Raw genomic sequence first — 20,472 nt, 5'->3', positions numbered from 1 at the left:
AAAATTTATTGTGGGACTTATGCATCTAACTTCTTGAGTTAGATGAGGTCAGACTAACATGGAAATTAACCGGAAACCAACTGAGCTGGTGGTTACTAAAGATAGAGTGAAAACACAAATAAAAGGATATAAAAGCTGAAAATTGAGGGGACACACAACACATAGAAAGAAAGAAATACAGAACTTTGTAGAAAAATGTCCAGCAGGTCAGGCAGTGCTGGCACAGAAAAAAAAACCTGAGCCGAGCCAATATTAAATTTGGATGGCCTAGAGAAGAACTGGCCAGTTCTGACAAAAATACAGAAACACAGAAACAAGGTGTCTAGCGCTGTAGAATTTCATATTGAGGTTGCTGTGTGCTCTGACAGGTGTTGTTCCTCAAGCAGACATGGAGCCTTGTTATAATTTGAAGGTTGCTGCAGACAGCTTGGTTAGAACAGGAGTGGGATGTAGAATTGAAGTGACAGGTAACAGGGAGCTCTACATCACCCGAGGACTGAGTGTAAATGCTCCAAAAGCAATTACCCAATGCAGAGGAGGCCACAGAGAATCAAATACAGTACACTAGATTGGAAGAAGTGCAAGTGAATTGTTGCTTCACCTGAAAGGACTGTTTTGGTCCATGTACAGTGGGAAGGGAAGATGCAAATGGGCAGATGTTGCATCCAGGTGGCTTGCCAGCAGCACCATTTTATTAAGCTGCACATGTGAGTGGAATATGGAATAAAATAACAGATCCTGCAATCCACAGAGGATTTATATTCTGAAAACCTGTAAACTGCATGTAGCTTACCCATTCACAACATGCAGGCAAAAAAAAAATTGTGCCTAGATGTGCATTTTCTGATTGTGTGTCGAATAGCACTAGTGAGTTTCACCAGCAGTTTCAGTTTTATTTTAAGCATGGCTATCTGCCCTGGGCTGTGGTACAGAGCTGGTGGCCTGACTTACAACTGGCCGTTTTTTCTGTACTTCCTCCTGATAAATGTTGATGCTGTTGAAAGTGAAATATACAGGAATTAATTGAAATTCATGTTATTTGCATGTTCCATGCCATTATGAATACCAACACTATTTAGAAACAGACAACTGAGAGAAACAAAGCACATATAATTTGCAAATTAATATTTCAAGCTACACAGTGTAAATCATAGCATAGAAAATTCTGTCAAAAAACTGGATAATACTATGTGTTCTTCAGAACTTGGGTTTAACCCAGACGAGAATGTTAGGGTTATTTTTTTCTTCAAATCTGATGGTGTTAAAAGGCCCACATAAATTCAGTTCTGGTAATCTCTGGACATGACCCCGAAGCACAAAATTCCCCTTGATCTGATCTAAAAATAACAAAATGCACTTAAAAATAGTCAAGATTGCGGGTTTAAGAAAGCCACACTGATCTGGAGAAGAACGTCTTTTAAGACATGGAAATGCATGATTTCAACTCTAGGGCCTTGAAGTAGGAAAGTAATTCACTCACCCTGCGTTGGCATTCCTCTGTTTGATGTTTAGTCAAAGAAGCCTCTACATATCTCAAGTTTATTACAGATTCTCATGTCCACTCTCCCTTCCATTTTTAAGTTTAACATATAGTTAAGTTCATCTACAAGGCTTATATCATGCCAATACTACCAGAATTTCATAGTGATCAAGGAGCCATTGAGCCTATACTCAGATTCCCCATTCCTAGTGTGCTGAGAAATAACCTGTGCCCAGTTTTGTACTCAGCCTCATCCTCCTCTTTGTTTCCCTGTAACCTGCTCCTCTCCCATGCCCATCAACTCTATTCTACCAGCTACCTAAAATTTACAGTGGCCAATTAACCTACCAACCTTTGGGATGTGGGGAATCCAGAGCATCTGGGGAAAACCTAGTCAGTCACAGGGTCGGTGTGCAAAATCCACACAGACAGCACCAGAAGTCAGGTCTAGGTTGAACTAGGGTTGCTGAAACTGTGAGAGAGAAACTCAGTTTAAATTCTGAATTATAGGCTCTTTGCAGCCTCCCCAACCCAGCTCATTCTGGGAAAAAAAAAACACCTACTTCAAAATATTGCTGAAGATTTGTTAGGAAACATGCTCTGTTCTGACACTTACATGGTTGGAAATGTAAATAAAATTACAAAAACTTATAAAAGGGACAGAGCTAGATTTGTTGTGATGAAGAACATAGGCCTATTCTAAATTCAGTGAAAAGGAAATCTCTAACATCTTGTCCTATAATATAGTCTGCATTATGTAGATAAAGAAACAGTGCGCATTTTTCAGACCAGCTAGTTAAAAACAGGATTTCTAGTTTCAATCAAAGTACTTTTGTTTTTCAGCTTCCTATTGAGGATGACAGAGGTGGTAACAAAGGAAACGCTCATCACTCCAAGAATAACAATTCCAGAAACTAATGCACTTGACACAGAGTTGAAATGAAAAGCAGATTTTCCCACATATCCTAAAAAGAAAACACAAAGTCAGACTTGTTCATAATTTTCAAAGTATTTGCTTTTCTAATAGTAAAGTAAATTATGATGTTTAAATTAGGACTCTAGTTTTACAAACATTATTTTACAGCCATACCGCTGTTTGTGTAAAGATCTGTGGTTTATATTTGACTCAAAGAGAATGACAACTGTGTGCAGTTTTGGGCCCCCTATCTTAGAAAGGATGTACTGATGTTGGAGAGAGTTCAGAGAAGATTTAAGAGGATGATTCCTGGAATGCAGGGGCTAACATATGAGGAGCGTTTGTCAGCTCGTGGATTGTATTCATTAGAGTATAGAAGAATGAGAGGGGATCTCATAGAAACGTTTCAAATGTTGAAAGGGTTGGGCAGAGTAGATGTGGAAAAATTGTTTCCCTTGGTGGGTGAGTCCAGGACAAAAGGCCATAGTCTTAGAATTAGAGGGTACCCAGTTAAAACAGAGATGAGGAGAAATTTTTTTAGCCAGAGGGTCGTGGATTTGTGGAATTCATTGCCACATACCGCTGTGGAGGCCCGATCATTGAGGGTGTTTAAGGAGGAGATTGACAGGTATCTAATTAGTCAGGTTATCAAGGGATATGGGGATAAAGCCAGAAATTGGAACTAGATGGGTGAATAGTTTAGCTCATGGGGGAGCTGCGGAGCAGACTCGATGGGCCAAATGGCCTACTTCTGCTCCTTTGTCTTGTGATGTTGTGAACTAAGAGACACTTTCACTGCGCAATGGAATAGCTTGCAACACCAGCACCAGCAATGATCCTTCTGGAATTCCATCTTCAGACTAGGCAATTATGATTAACCTGTCCTATATTCCTGTCTTTCAACTCTGTCCTGCTAATGATTTTTAGCCTTCACTCACCTCCATAATACCGCTCCTTACCCCTCCTATTAGAACACCCACCTTTGCCCTACCTCCAAGATATCTGCAACAAAGTGTGTTAATTTCTGGCCAGAAATTCACCTCAAAATATGGTATTGAGACAATGTCTTTAGCCCCCCAAAAAATCAACAAAATAAGACTTACCAACTTGTGATTTGTTTGCTGTTGCGTCATCTGTTAGTAACAAGAATATGTATTACAAACTTAAATAATTTAAAGATTTGTGCAGTAGGTAAAGGGATACATGAGGCAAATAACTTAAATGGAACTAAAATTCACGTGATTGCAGACTCCAGGGAATGGGTCATTTGTACCCAAAATGCTCTATGTCCAGGTCAGATAATACACTGTATATTTGTTAAAATGCATGCTCATTTTTGTAATGCCTGTAATCTTACATAAAAAAGATGTGAGTTGTTTTCTGATGATTTTATAACTCCAGATTGAGACATTACTGTGAATCAGCTTCTCAGTAACCAATTGCCGATTCATGTTCTCTGCAGACTCATCTCTATAGCTATGGAGTTGACAACCCAAAACAACGTGGAACATTTTCCACAGAGGGGCCAAACTAAATGCATCCTTTTGACAACTGATGGACCAATCGATAAATAAGCAGCTTTTACTGGGTTTAATTCAAGCAAAAATGTTTTGTTTAAAGTTTATTCTCTGTTGATCATGAAGATTTTATATAAAATTGCAAGGCAATGTCAGCACAACAGTAGAGCACAATTTCACAGCATTTGCCAAGTATTTACTCTGAAGAATCCTTTTGAATACGTGAGAGCTCTCTTCCATTCAATTCAATGCAAAATCGCTGTAAATGTGTCAGTAAATAGTATTAATCTTAGATTTTTTGTTGATTTAATGTATTTCAATATATTAAGGGTTTTTAATTATTTTAGTGTTTCATGTTTATGGTATTGTAACTGCCTTTTGGCGCATTGGTTAGATTTTAATGGGTTTGAAATAATTTTGAGTGTCAGAAGCACTTAATGGAGTGACATGTTTGACAGTTAGTTAAACTAGAAAGGCCCCGCCTTCTACATATGAATCCAAAGGCCAAATGCTGAGGTTTATGCAGCTTTCATCCAGATAACTTTTCCTGAGGGATATGAGGAAGGTAAATTGGAATTTGGTCTTGAGATTGCTGGTGATTTACAGGTGGGTGGGCTCTGGCTCTCCACAATATCTGTGTCATTATGAATTTGCAATGGAATGTTGCCTGAGCTGTTAATCAACGATTAAGGAAATTAGCTTTATTTGTCACATTGAAGCATCAAAACGTACAGTGAAGTGTCATTTGCATCAACATTCAACACATTCCTGGAAGCTTTGCCATGCTTCCAGTGCCAACGTAGCATGCCCACACTTACTAGCCCAACCTAGAGAGAGGGGTGGCACAGTGGCTTAGTGCTGAGCACAACAGTTTACAGTATAGGTGATGCCAGGTTCAATCCCCACCGCTGCCTGTAAGGAATTTGTACCTTCTCCCCATGACCATGTAGGTTTCCTCTGGGTGCTCTGGCTTCCTCCCGCATTCCAAAGACACACCGGTTGGTAGGTTGATTGATCGTTGAAAATTGCCCCGTGATTAGGCTAGGATTAAATTGGGGATTGCTGCGTGGAATGGCTTGAAGGGCCGGAAGGACTTAGTCCACATTGTATCTCAGTAAATAAATCTTTGGAATGTGGGAGGAAACTGGAGCACCTAGAGAAAATCCAAGCTGTGTTAAGAACATACAAACGCCTTACAGACAGCGATAGGAAGTGAACCCCATCACTGATTGCTGGCACAGCAAAGTGTTGCATTAACTGCTATGCTACCACGGCACCATCAATCAGACTAATAATTAATAAATAGCTGGTATGGGAATTGCAGAGTACTGTGGATGTTGTAGGGCACAACAGGAATAGTTTTTTTTTAAAAGGAGCATATTTTGTTAACTATTTATTGAGCAGGGAATGATTAATTATCATGATTATAATGTAGTAAAATTTCAATTTTGGCTTGCTTAAGTGAGAAGGAAGCATTTAGAATATGAAAAATTTCAATTTGATTATTTAAGAAAGGTAGTAATTTGCCTAGTAAACACAGGTCCTGGCTGTCATTACTGAGCAAAAAGCCTTTTCTCAATGGCTGTCAGGGAGCAACTTCTTGCATAAAGCCCACAGCAGGTCTTTAGATAAATGTAACAGAGTAATTGCTACATCATTTGTTTGCTGCTGACTGTAATATCTTGTCATCAGAATATAAAAGCATTACTGAGAAACATGTGGCACAATGTGAAATAAGATTGATTAAGCATCAAAGAGTACAATTCTAAAACTTGCAGACTTTCCCATAAAAACTCATGTAAATGTTCAATTATTATTATTTAAAATTTTTTTTTCCCTCGGCTGAAGCTGGTAAAACCTGAGATACGGGCATAGCCAAGCAGGCTCATTTGTCAACTGCTAGGAACTTTCAGATTATTCTAGGGTGTTTAGGATTGTGGCTTTCTGAAGATTTACATAGATGTTACTATGTAGCCCTAATGCTATAGTGTAATGTCTTTGGGATGACACCATTTATAGATATTACTATCGGGACAATGTATCCCTTGTTTATGTTCCAAAGTCTTTCAATTTCCTCTTTTAACTCAGCATTTTTCTGGTGCTTTTCCACTTATTCTTTTAAGTTATATGTATTTGGAATGGCTATATCTATTATGTAAGTCGTTTTTGCTTGTTTATCCTGTATTATTATATCTGGACTGTTTTTATGGATTATCCTCTCCGTAATAATGGATCAGTTGTAATATAATTTGTGGTATTCTAATTCTAAACCTGGATCAGACTTGTATTTATAGTGAGGTGTGATTACATTTATGAGTTTGTATCTTAGATCAAGATTTTGGTGAATGATGTTTGCCACTTGATTGTGTCTGTGTAAGTAATCAGATTGTGTTAAACTGCCTCTGGATCCTGTCATTTGATGGATTGTTTCTGTTTTCTTCTCAGCATGTTCTACATTTATCATCTTGAATTTGTTGGTCATTTATAATGTAGTTTTGACAAATTTTTGTGTTAACTACCTGGTCATCATCATCATAGCTTGTCACAGCAGACAGCCAGCCACTCTAGTGTTGTTTGGTTGATGTTGAGCAGGTCAGTGTCAGCTAAATCAGGTGAGAGTGGGCAGTTGTGCAGAATGTGTTCAATGTTCTGCACCCTTTCGCCACACTTTTAGGATTCACTGGTCTTTAAACCCCACTTCACCATATTGTCTCCCGTCCTTCAAACTCCTGCTCTCGCTCTGTTGAGAGTGCACCACTTCCGTCTGTCAAGCAGTGCCCCGTCTGGCAACATTCCTGTGGGGTCTTGCACTGTATTGTTTGGTGGGGTTCTGGCTTCTGTTTGTTGCCAGAGGTCAATGCTGTATGTCTGGGGGGATGTTCCGTGCGGTAGCTCCTCCACTGTAGCAAAGCTTTTCCTCGATTTTAGGCAGTTAGAAACTGGCACGTGATGATGTAGTGGGTGCCGTGGATCCGAGTTCTGTTTACCTTTATCAATTTTTATTGTAGTGTGTCTTCAGATCTCTGGGGGAGCAATGCCTGCAAGTCTGTAAATGATGTTAGTGGGTGTGGGGCGCAGTGTGCCCGTGATTATTCGGCAGGTTTCGTTAAGCAACGGGTCTATTTTCTTCACATGGGCTGATCTGCCCCACACAGGTGCACAGTATTCTGCAAGTGCATAGCAGAGTGCTAGGGCAGTTGATCTAAGTGTGTGAGCATTAGCTCTCCATTTTGTGCCTGCTAATTTTTTCAAGAGAGAATAGCGAGAGCCAGCTTTCCGTGGGAGTTTTTGGATATGGGTGGCAAATAAGAGCGTCCTATCCAGTGTCACGCCCAGGTAAATTGGAACCAGATGGTGTTCGAGCTCCTTCCCACGTCAGAAGATCTTGAGTTTCCGAGTTGCTTCTCGATTCCTCAGGTGGAATGCATACACTTAAGTTTTTGGTGGATTTGGGTTCAGAGACCATTTTTCATAATACTGCTTCATTGCTTCGAGGACTGCTGTAAGTCATACATCCTGGTCCCATATTGTCACAAGGATCGCTTCTGTTTCTCCGACTCTGAGCCAGGCATTCAATGCTTCCTTGTTGACACATAGTCTGCTCAGATCATGGACATGTCTTCAATTGTTGTTATTATTATTATTATTACAATTATCATTATTATTATTTGCATTAATTTTCAGCTTTGCTTCACAAGTTATGATCGCCTAGGAGTCTGAACTTGCCCTAAAGTTCCCCGACACATGTTTGCTGGCAAGCGCTAGCTGGTGAACCTTACCACTCTCACTCCTGGTGATAATAGGTCCTGCAGTGATTACAGCATTCCCTGTGGAACTGCGAGGGATTGTGGTAGCAACTTCCATTAAATCTCTCCGCTTCCTTTTGTAACAATTCTGTTAATTGTAATCAAAAATAGTTTAATTAATTAGAGGTTTTGCATACTTTCCAATATTATAATTAGTTATTCATATTCCATACTTTGACCTACAGTCTGAAATAATTAACCATAAGTGTCTGAATAGGAAATAGAAAACAAGATCTGAAGATAAACAAGGCTGTTCGATCCCACTTGGCAACGAACAGCTGAGCTGTTGTTCATTTTTCCTAATGCACAAAATGGAGTTTGACTGCAGTGGATTGTTTAAGATGGGTGAAAATGCTTGCATGATGCTCTGCTACCAATTAAGTGACATTAATGAGGGGTTCAAGTCAGCAATTTTGTATGAGTTTTGGTATGACCTGTAATATAATTGAAAATACAACTTTTTTTCTATTTCACCTATTATGTCTCAGGTTGTCTGATTTTGCTTCAGATGTGGAAGTTAATCAACATTTTTGAGGACTGTGGTTAGAATCTGATAATCAAAATTTATGTTAAGCTGAACAGATGCCTCAGCTACGCAGGTCACTTGGTGATGCCCATCAATTGAACTGACCTTTACACTTCACCAGAGCCAAGTTGTCAGAGCAATGGAAGTCTTTCAGAGCCTCTCATGGAAAAGTACGTTTCTGCAGAAAGCCTACTGCGGAAATGCTAAAGCACCAAATTATGAGTGTTGGAGTTGGTTTGGAGTTAATAAACTTAAGGATCTAAAACCTGATGGAATTCCACTTGAACGCCACCATTTCCTGTTGAAGGAAAGGCACAGTGAGTCTATCATAGAATCTCAGTGACATGTAACCTGGAAAATGGCCCTCTCATCAACTATGGCCGTTCCAGCTATCAAACACCTTTCCATAGTATCACATATACTGCATTAAGTCTATTATGCCATTATATTTCAAGTGCACATCTAAATACTCTTCTTCTATATGAAGTATATAAGCTTTCTGGTCTTCATTATCACCAGTGTTGCAGATTTTAATCACCTGACAGATGGAGAAATTCTTCTTCAAATCCCTTAAATTTACCCCTTACTTTAAATGTATGGCCAGCTCTATAAAACTCAGGTTAGGCCACACTTGTCCAGTTCTGGTCGCCTCACTATAGGAAGGATGTGGAAGCATTGGAAAGGGTACAGAGGAGATTTACCAGGATGCTGCTTGGTTTAGAGAGTATGCATTACGATCAGAGATTAAGGGCTTTACTCTTTGGAGAGAAGGAGGATGAGAGGAGACATGATAGAGGTATACAAGATATTAGATAGAGTGGATAGCCAGTGCCTCTTCCCAGGGCACCAAGGACATGGCTTTAAGGTAAGGGGTGGGAAGTTCAAGAGGGATATTAGAGGAAGGTTCTTTCACTCAGAGAGTGGTTGGTGCGTGGAATGCACTGCCTGAGTCAGTGGTGGAGGCAGATACACCAGTGAAGTTTAAGAGACTACTAGACAGGTATATGGAGGAATTTAAGGTGGGGGGTTATATGGGAGGCAGGGTTTAAGGGTCGGCACAACATTGTGGGCTGAAGGGCCTGTACTGTGCTGTGCTATTCTATGTTTCTTAGTATCAACTCCAAATATGCCATAATTTTACATGATACTGTTATGAGAAAAACAAACTTGGCTCTCAAATATTTTCTCATTATCTATATACTCCATCCGAGACGACACAAGACCATAAGATATAGGAGCAGATTTTGGCCATTTGGCCCATCGAGTCTGTTCCATCAGTATATCATGGCTGATCTAATTTTCCCCTCAGCCCCAATCTCATGGCTTCTCCCCATATCCGGTCATGCCCTGACCAATCAAGAATCTATCAACCTCTATCTTAAATATACATAAAGACTTGGCCCCCACAGCTGCCTGTGGCAAACAGTTCCACAGATTCACCACTCTCTGGCTAAAGAAATTCCTCCTCATCTCTGTTCTAAAAGGATGCCCCTCTATTCTGAGTCTGCATCCTCTGGCCTGAGACTATCCCACCATAGGAAATATCCACTCCACATCCACTATCAAGGCCTTTCACCATTCAGTAGGTTTCAATTAGGTCACCCCTCATTCTTCTGGATCTAGTGAATACAGGCTTACAGCCAAACACTTTTCAATGACAAGCCATTCAATCACGGAATCATTTTCGTGAAACTCCTTTGAAACCTCTCCAGTTTCAGCACACCCTTTCTAAAATAAGAGGCCCAAAAACTGTTCACAATACTCCAAGTGAGGCCTCAACAGTGACTTATAAAGCCTCAGCATTACATCTTTGCTTTTATATTCTACTCCTCTTGAAATGAATACTAACATTACATTTGTCTTCCTCTCCACAGACTCAACCTACAAATTAAACTTTAGAGACTCCTACACAAGGATTCCTAAGTCCCTTTGTACCTCAGTAATTTGTATTTTCTCTCCATTTAGGAAATAGTCAACCCTTTCATTTCTTCTACCAAAGCTCATAACCATACACTTCCCGACACTGTATTCCATCTGCCATTGCTTTGCCCTTTCTCCTAATCTATCCAAATCCTTCCGTAGCCTCTCTACTTCCTCAAACTACCAGACCTTCTACCCACCTTCATATCATCTGCAATCTTTGCAGCAAAACCATCAATTCCATCATCCAAATCATTGACATATAACGTAAAAAGATTCGGTCCCAACACCGACCCCTATGGAACACCATCAGCCACCGACCCCTATGGAACACTACCAACCACTGACAGCCAACCAGAAAAGGCTGCCTTTGTGCCCACTCTTTGCCTCCTACCAATCAGCCACTGCTTTATTCATTCTAGAATCTTTCCTGTAATACCATAGGATCGTAGCTTGTTAAGCAGCCTCATGTGTGGCACCTTGTCAAAGACCTTCTGAAAATCCATGTACACAACATCAACCAATTCTCCTTTGTCTATTCTGCTTGTTATTTCTTCAAACAATTCCAACAGATTTGTCAGGCAAGATTTTCCCTTGAATAAACCATGCTGACTATGGCCTATTTTATCTTGTGTCACCAAGTACCCTGAGACATTATCTTTAATCAACTCCAACAACTTGCCAAGTGCTGAAGTCAGACTAACTAGCCTATAGTTTCTTTTCTTCTGCCTCTTTCTCTTCTTGAAGGATGGAGTGACAGTTGCAATTTTTCAGCCTTCCCAAGCTATTTCAGAACTTTTGAAAGTTCATTACTGGTGTCTCCATGATCTCTTCAGCCACTTCATTCAGAACCCTGGGTTATACTCCATAGGGTTCAGGTAACTTATTATTCAGGTAACTTCAGTCCTTTCTGTTACCCAAGAACCTTCTCTCTAGTCATGGTAACTTCTCACACTATCACCCTGACACCTCTACCATACTGCTAGTGTTGTCCACAGTGAAGACTGATGCAAAATACTTATTCAGTTCATCTGCCATTTCCTTGTCCTCTACTACAACCTATCCAGCATAGTTTTCCAAAGGGTCCGATATCCACCCTTGCCTCTCTTTTACACTTCTATGTATTTGAAGAAAAGTTTGGTATCTTTTTTTAGGGGCTACCTTACTTCCGTTTTCCATGATTATCTTTTTAATGACACCTTTAGTTGCCTTCTGTTCATTTTTAAAAGCTTCCCTATCCTCTAACTTCCCACTAACTTTGTTCTATTATATGTCCTCTCTTTGGTTTTTATATTGGCTTTGATGTCTCTTGTTAGACGCAGTCGTATCATATTTCCTTTAGAGTATTTCTTCCTCTTTGGGATGTATATATCCTATGTCTAAATTGCTTCCAGAAATTAAAGCCATTGCTACTCTGCCATCATCCCTGCCAGTGTCCTTTTCCAATCAATTCTGGCCAACTCCTCTGTCATCCCTCTGTAATTCCAGTTACTCCACTGTAATACTGATACATCTGATTTCAGCTTCTTCTCAAATTTTAGGGTGAATTCAATCATATTATTATCACTTTCCCCATAGGGTTCTTCTACCTTAAGCTCTCTAATCAATTCTGGCTCATTGTGTAACACCCAGTCCAGAATAGCTGATCCCCTAGTAGGCTCAACCACGAGCTTCTCCAAAAGGACATCTCGTAGACATTCTAGAAATTCCCCCTCCTGGAATCCAGCACCAACTTGTTTTTCTCAATCTACCTACATAGTCCCTCATGACTATTGTAACATTGCTCTTTTGTCATGCATTTTCTGTCTCTCGTTGTAATTTGTAGGTCTCATCCTTACTACTATTTGGGAGTCTGTATACAACTCCCATCAGGGTCTTTTTACCCTTGCAGTTCCTTAGCTCTATCCATAATGATTCAACACTTTCTGGCCCTATGTCTTGCTAATGATTTGATTTCATTTTTTTTTAACCAACAGAGTAGTGCCATCCCCTTTGCCTTCCTGCCTGTCCTTTTGATACAATGTTCATCCTTGGACATTAAGCTCCCAGCTATAATCTTCTTTCAGCCATCATTCATTGATGCCTACAACATCATACATGCCAATCTGTAACTGTGGTGCAAGTTCATCTACCTTATTCCATATACTGCGCACATTCAAATATAACACCTTCTGATCTCTATTCACCCTTTTGAACTTTGTCCACCTTTTATGTTGCAACTCATCTTGACTACAATTTTGCCCTAACAACAGCCTCTCCTCAATAGACATTGTCTGTGTTTGTAAATCAGCTATGTCCATCTCTTCCTGGGTTTTCAGCCAGGAACAGGTTCGATTTTAACCAATGTTTCGATGACAAACTTCATCAGGGATGACACCTGGTCATGTCTAGTCCTGTGGTATTTATAACCTTGTTGTCTGTCCCTCCTGATTGGTTAGTCCTCATCCAATCAGGTTTCTGCTGTCCCACCTTGTTTACAATTGAATTCCAGTCTTAGAATGAGTCGGTCCTCTTTGTAAATTCTTTTCCCCTAGTTTTATTTCAATGGATTTCTTCACCGGGGGTCCCAAAGGCCATTGGCCCGGCACAGTAGTTTTATGTTGAAGTCAATCCTATGGCCATTGCAAATGCAATGGTCTGCTACCGCCAATTTCTCTGGGTAATCCAAATGGATACACCTTCTGTGCTCCTTGATGCAGGTTTCCACCGTGCGTCCTGTCAGGCCGAAATATGCTGCTCTGCATTTACAGGGAATCCTGTAAATGCCAGCCGTCCTGAGTTTCAGGTCAGTTTTGACCCATATAACCTGTGCTTCAAGCTTCCTTATGGGTTTGTGGATAATATTAATCTAGTATTTCTTCAGGATCCAGGTGATTCTTCCAGAAACTGTGAAAATATAGGGAAGACAGGCGGTGGTGATGGGTTCCTGCTCATTTTTAGGTTTCCTGGTTTTCCATCAGCCTTGTTAGGGGTCCGATTGATTTCCTCGACATTGTAGCCAATCTGTAGGAATATCCTGGTGAACCTCCTCTCTACTTTCCCCAGGGCAACCACATCCTAAAAGTCTGGAATCAGAATTACTCATAATATTTCTGCTGTGGCCTAACAAAGTTTTATATAATTGTAGCACAACTTCCTTGATATTATATTCTATACTCTTTAACACAAGTATCCTTCAAGGTTTCTTAACCACTTTATTGGCCCATATCAATGCCTTCAGGGATCTTTGGACAAGGTACCTCTATCTTTTAGAAATCCACTGAATCCTCATTGTGTTTTAGTAGTTATCCCCAAAATGCATTACCTCAAACTTAAAGATTAAGAAATATCTGTCAATTATCGTCCCATATTAACAACTCATCAATATCATTTAGTGGCTGAAGACTACCATCCTCAATTTCAACAACACCACTAACCATTGTGTTACTTGCAATTTTCCTTATTGTACCTCTTATATTCATATCCAGATTGGTAATACACATGACAATATTTGTTCCTACTATCAATCCTGTCAATCGGGATAGCGTATAAATTGTACATTAAACAATGAACACAAATGAATATCAAAGAACAGAGGGCCCTCAAGGTTCATGTCTACAGATATTTAAAAATGGCAATAGAGGCAGAGAAGTTGGTAAAGAGGGCATGCTTCCCTTAATAGATCAGGCTATAGAACTTTAAAGTTGGGAGATTACATTGCAACTTTACGAAACACTGCAACACACATCAAAGTTGCTGGTGAACGCAGCAGGCCAGGCAGCATCTCTAGGAAGAGGTACAGTCGACGTTTCAGGCCGAGACCCTTCGTCAGGACTAACTGAAGGAAGAGTTAGTAAGAGATTTGAAAGTGGGAGGTGGAGGGGGAGATCCAAAATGATAGGAGAAGACAGGAGGGGGAGGGATGGAGCCAAGAGCTGGACAGGTGATTGGCAAAGGGGATATGAGAGGATCATGGAACAGGAGGCCCAGGGAGAAAGACAAGGAGGGGGGGGAACCCAGAGGATGGGCAAGGGGTATAGTCAGAGGGACAGAGGGAGAAAAAGGAGAGTGAGAGAAAGAATGTGTGTATAAAAATAAATAACAGATGGGGTACGAGGGGGAGGTGGGGCATTAGCGGAAGTTAGAGAAGTCGATGTTCGTGCCATCAGGTTGGAGGCTACCCAGACGGAATATAAGGTGTTGTTCCTCCAACTTGAGTGTGGCTTCATCTTTACAGTAGAGGAGGCCGTGGATAGATATGTCAGAATGGGAATGGGATGTGGAATTAAAATGTGTGGCCACTGGGAGATCCTGCTTTCTCTGGTGGACAGAGCGTAGGTGTTCAGCAAAGCAGTCTCCCAGTCTGCGTCAGGTCTCGCCAATATATAGAAGGCCACATCGGGAGTACTGGATGCAGTATATTACCCCAGCCGACTCACAGGTGAAGTGTCGCCTCACCTGGAAGGACTGTCTGGGACCCTGAATGGTGGTGAGGGAGGAAGTGTAAGGGCATATGTAGCACTTGTTCCACTTACAGGGATAAGTGCCAGGAGCGAGATCAGTGGGGAGGGATGGGGGGGACGAATGGACAAGGGAGTCGCGTAGGGAGCGATCCCTGTGGAAAGCAGAGGGGGGGGGAGGGAAAGATGTGCTTAGTGGTGGGATCCTGTTGGAGGTGGCGGAAGTTACGGAGAATAATATGCTGGACCCGGAGGCTGGTGGGGTGGTAGGTGAGGACCAGGGGAACCCTATTCCTAGTGAGGTGGCGGGAGGATGGAGTGAGAACAGATGTACGTGAAATGGCGGAGATGCGTTTGAGAGCAGAGTTGATAGTGGAGGAAGGGAAGCTCCTTTCTTTAAAAAAGGGGGACATCTCCCTCGTCCTGGAATGAAAAGCCTCATCCTGAGAGCAGATGCGGCGGAGATGGAGGAATTGCGAGAAGGGGATGGCGTTTTTGCAAGAGACAGGGTGAGAAGAGGAATAGTCCAGATAGCTGTGAGAGTCAGTAGGCTTATAGTAGACATCAGTGGATAAGCTGTCTCCAGAGACAGAGACAGAAAGATCTAGAAAGGGGAGGGAGGTGTCGGAAATGGACCAGGTAAACTTGAGGGCAGGGTGAAAGTTGGAGGCAAAGTTAATAAAGTCAACGAGCTCAGCATGCATGCAGGAAGTAGTGCTTCCCCCCTTCCCCTCCCACTTTCAAATCTCTTACTAACTCTTCTTTCAGTTAGTCCTGACGAAGGGTCTCGGCCTGAAACGTCGACTATACCTCTTCCTAGAGATGCTGTCTGGCCTGCTGCATTCACCAGCAACATTGATGTGTGTTGCTTGAACTTCCAGCATCTGCAGAATTCCTGTTGTTTATGAAACACTGGTTAGGTTGCATTTAGAGTATTGTGTGTAGATCTGGTCACCACACTACAAGAAGGACTGTGGTCAAACTGGAGAGAGGTAAAGGAGATTCACTGGGATGTTGCCTAGATTAAAGTACTTTAGTTATGGGGCATATTAGATAGGCTGAGCTCGTTTTCCCTGGAATAAAGGAGGCGGAGGGGTGAAAATTACAACATGCACCAAAAAAGAAGACAGTTAGAATCTCTTTTCCCTTGCAGAGATTTCAAAAATGTGAGGCAATAGGTTTGTTGAGAGGAAGTTGTTATAAAGAAAATCTGAGGAGAAAGATTTTAACACAGGTTGGTTGATATCTAGAACACGTTGCCAGAGATAGTAGTGGATACAATCTCCGCATTTAAGAGATATTTAGACAGGTTCTTGAATAAGCAAGGCATGGAAAGATACAGACTTGTAGGGTAGTATAATTGGTGACAGATGACACATATTCTTCATAACACACATTGTTCTACATAATTCACAAACTCTGTAATTAAATTGATGTGTTCACTTTAAAAGACATCTGATGTAATGATGTCAGTGTAAGGTGACTGATTTTGGTTTACTCATAATGGAAGTAAAGGCTGCAGCTTTTGTCAAACACAAAACAACTCTCACATGTTTTATTCATAAAATCCTACAGGCCTAATGGAGGTAAATGAGATGGATGCAGATGGACGTGGTGGTCAAAGGGCCACCCCATATTATTTATTATTTAATCATTTTTATAATTACAAATAATTAGAAAGTATTATTTATTAGACATTGTGCTCTCAAAGACTTACTTCACATGAATTTAAATGATATCACTTACTGGTGTCAAGAATGGACAGTCATCTGACTTGCAAAGCTTTGTTACACAGTGCAAGAATACTGGAGACATCTTCTGGTTCTTATGTTTCACAAAACGAAAAACTTCAAATGAGAATCTGCCCATCTGACTCCTACCATTTTCTATAACTGTAGTCTGCGGATCCTTGGTGCAGCTATTCTCAATGAAAAAAATTGAAGTTAGCGTTGGTGATAAACTTGGCTTAAATTTGAAATGAATTACATTACTGTATTATTCATCACTCTTGTGATAAGTGAATGAATTATCTGAGAACTTATTGAAGATCCAGAAAAAAAACACTCCTTTAATTTTCCACATGTAAATAGAGAGGTACCCATATTTGGGAATATCCTTTATTGAACCAGTCAAATTATGCTGGTCTAAAATTCCTGAGAATGAAGCTACAATAAAAACTCTGTTGTGGAGATTAGCTGAAATTATCCTTAGCAATGGACTGCCATTAAATCCATTTCTAGTAAGATCATCATTGGTTTGAGTGACACAGCAGGCTATCTCTTCGCAAATTCCGCTTCAAATATATGTTTAATTATGTTTGCTATGATCTTCCTTTAATACAAGATGGAAAATTGGAGATAACCTGAAGGTGTGCAAAAATCCATGGCTAAGTGTGTAAATTTGTGAATCTGCTGATGGATTTTGTCAGTTACTAATTACACCCTGGGTCTAGTTGTGGCTGTTCCTCGATAATAAATATACCACTTCGGAAAACGTTGGGCGGGTTGACCCGCCAGGAGAGCAGCAGTGACCGGGTCTCTGCCTCTGCGCCTGGCATCGTGGAATTCACCCTGCAGTCTGAGGAACAGAAATGAGTGCAGTTGCTATTACTAAGAGCATGGTGCTTGCAAAGCTGAAAGGTCCGAAGGTAGATGAGTCACCCCAGCCTTCTGAAAGAGGTAGAAATTGTGGAGGTATTAGTAATGATCTTTCAAGAATCAGTATATTCTGACATAGTTCTGGAGGACCGAGAAAATTGCAAATGTCACTCCACTCTTCAAGAAGGGAGGGAGGTAGAAGAAAGGAAATTATAGGCCAATTCGTCCGACCTCAGTGGTTGAGAAGATATTGGAGTCGATTGTTAAGGATGAGAAGTCAGGGTTCTTGGAATCTCATGATAAAACAGCCCAAAGTCAGCATGGTTTCTTTAAGGGGAAACCTTGCTGACAAATCTGTTGGAATTTTTTGGAGGAATTAACAGGCAGGGTAGGCAAAGGGAAATCAATGGATGTTGTATCATTGGATTTTCAGAAAGTGTACAACAAGGTGCCACACACAAGGCTGCTTAACAAAGTAAGAGCCCAAGGTATTACATGAAAGATATTAGCATGGATAGAAGATTGGCTAACTGGCAGGAGGCAAAGAGTGGGAATAAAGGGGCCTTTTCTGCACAGCTGCTGGTGTCTAGTGGCGTTCTGCAGGGTCATCTTTGGGACAACCTATTTTTACATTATGTCTCAATGATTTGGATGATGGAATTGTTGTCTCTGTGGCCAAGTTTGTGGATGATACAAAGATAGGTGGAGTGACAGGTAGTGTTGAGGAAATGGAGGCTGCAGCAGACTTAGATATTAGGAGAATGGGCAAAGAAGTGGCAGATGGAATACAGTTTCGGGAATTGTATGGTTGTGCACTTTGGTAGAAGGAACAAAAGTGTAAGCTATTTACTAATTGGGCAGAAAATTAAAAAATCCAAGGTGCAAAGGGACTTATGAGTCCTCAAGCAGGATCCCCTAAAGGTTAATTTGCAGGTTGAATCAGTGGTGTGGAAGATCAAATGCAATGTTAGCATTCTTTTCATGAGGACTAGAATATAAAAGGAAGAATGGAATGCTGAGGCTTTATGAGGCCTCACCTGGAGTATTGAGAGCAATTATAGGCCCATTATCTAAGGAAGGATGTGCTGATATGGGAGATGGTTCAGAGAAGGATCATGAGAATGATACTGGGATTCTAGGATATTGTATGAGGAGTATTTGATAGCTCTTGGCCTGTACTCATTGGAATTTATTGGAATGAGGGTGGAATCTCATTGAAATCTGTCAAATATTGAAAGGCCTTGATAGATTGGATGTGGAGAGGATGTTTCCTATAGTGGGGAAGTCTAGGACCAAAGGGTGCAACCTCAGAATAGAGGGACATCCATTTAGAACAGAGATGAGGAGGAATTTCCTAAGCCAGAGTGGTAAATCTGTGGAATTCGTTGCCATAGGTGGCTCATTGGGCGTAATTAAGATGGATGTTGATAGGTTCTTGATTAGTCAAGGCGTGAAAGCTTACAGGGAGAGGGCAGAAGAATGGGGCTGAGAGATAAAGTGAATCAGACATGATCCAGACTTGATCATGTCTGGATGGGCTAGAGGAGGTCAAAATTTTCCCAAATAGGTGTATTCATATATAATTTAATGAAAAGTGATTCTGGATTAGATTGGGACTTCTGAATTTGATTTTAGGTTGGTTACAAATAGAATGGTTTGTTGGCCTCCATGAATAGTCATAGAATTCTGAGAGGTAGTAGGGAAAGCATAGTAATGAATAGATAAGATTGACTTAGAGAGATGAACGCATGAATAGGAACATACAGGGCTGCAGGCAGATAGATGGAGGTAAAGAGAGTCAGACAAAAATACAACCATAGAGATCTGGTAGTGAAATAGATTGGTAGCAAGAGGGATGGATGGGCATACAGATTACATTTCCAGTGGAGCTATAATGAGAGAATTTGTTAGTATGTAGGGCTACAATGCATACAACTCTGGTTCTTACCTGCATTTATCAGATTTTTCAAACAATGTTAACACCTCAGACAGTTGAGAACATTTGGTGTGGGCCTCCAAATCTTAAGAACTGTCTACAGGGGCACAATTGAGAGTTTCCTGACAGGCTGCATCACTGCCTGGTATGGGAACTGTACCTCCCTTAATTGCAGGACTCTGCAGAGAGTGGTGTGGACAGCCCAGTGCATCTGAAGTTGTGAACTTCCCATAATTCAGGACACTTACAAGCACAGGTGTGCATAAAGGGCCTGTAGGATCATTAGGGAGCCAAGTCACCCCAACCGCAAACTGTTCCAGCTGCTACCATTCCGGAAACGATACCGCACCATAAAGGCCAGGACCAACAGGTTCCGAGACAGCTTCTTCCACCAGGCCATCAGACTGATTAACTCACGCTGATCTGAGTGTATTTTATGTTACATTGACTGATCTATTCATTATTAATTATTATAAATTACTATGATTACACATTGCACATTTAGACAGAGACATAGCGTAAAAATCTTTACTCCTCACGTATGTGAAGGATGTAAGAAATACAGTCAATTCAATTCAATTCAGAAGTCATGGTGGACTGCAGATAATTTTTACAATTGAGTAAAGATGGAGGCCGTATTTCCACCCCAATCAGTAAGGGCCTCACCTTTGTCCCCTTGCACCCACTAAAAATTCCAGCATCTGCAGATTTTCTGTTTGTGATTTCCACCCCAATTCCTAGTTTCTTTTGTAGAATCAGATTAAAAGGCACTCAGTTTGCCAGATAGTTCATGGACTCTGAATTTGAAAAGTCTGATTCTGTTTTAGATGGATTAAATAAATCATTTCAGCGCTGACAATTTGACAAAGCTAGGGAGCAACAAGAATCTGCGCTTTGACCTCAACAATTTATGATTCTTAAAGTTAACATGATTTATTGTCACATTTACCGATGTGCAGAAGAAATCTTGTCTTGCATAGTGTCCACATGGATCAATCCATTACAATAGTGAATTGAAGTAGTGCAAGGTAGAATAATAACAGAGTGTAAGATGAAGTTTTACTGTGTAAAGAAAATGCAGTGCAGATGGATGCAAGGTGTGAGGTCAGTAGGAGGTAGTTTGTGAGGTCAAGGGTCCATTTTATTGAACTAGGATTAGAAGCTGTCCTTGAGCTCTGTGTACGTGCTTTCAGCCTTTTGTAACTTCTGCCCGGTGTGAGGGTGGGAGAAGAGAGAATGTCTGGAGTGGGTGGGATCTTTGATCATGCTGTCTGCCTTAATGAGTCAGCCGGAAGTGTAGACAGAGCCCACAGATGGGAAGCCAGTTTCCATAAA

The 20,472-nt window shown here is 40.9% G+C and overlaps 1 protein-coding gene across 1 annotated transcript in view; it reads right to left on the bottom strand.

The window, feature by feature from the left end:
• Positions 1-1,197: 1,197 nt before the first annotated feature.
• The window catches only part of zpld1a (zona pellucida-like domain containing 1a), a 35,138-nt gene continuing 15,863 nt past the window's right edge, over positions 1,198-20,472 (bottom strand). Inside the window, exons 7-11 of the mRNA XM_072259700.1 lie at positions 16,351-16,522; positions 7,693-7,807; positions 3,500-3,529; positions 2,311-2,445; positions 1,198-1,337 (exon numbers count right to left, since the gene is read on the bottom strand). Of these exons, the coding sequence (XP_072115801.1) occupies positions 1,198-1,337; positions 2,311-2,445; positions 3,500-3,529; positions 7,693-7,807; positions 16,351-16,522 (592 nt within the window). The remainder of the gene's footprint in view (positions 1,338-2,310; positions 2,446-3,499; positions 3,530-7,692; positions 7,808-16,350; positions 16,523-20,472) is intronic.

The sequence above is a fragment of the Mobula birostris genome, chromosome 6 (genome assembly GCF_030028105.1).
Source record: "Mobula birostris isolate sMobBir1 chromosome 6, sMobBir1.hap1, whole genome shotgun sequence".
NCBI classification, from domain to species: Eukaryota; Metazoa; Chordata; class Chondrichthyes; order Myliobatiformes; family Myliobatidae; genus Mobula; species Mobula birostris.
The sequence above is the reverse complement of the archived record's forward strand: the minus strand, read 5'-3'. Positions and strand labels throughout refer to the sequence as shown.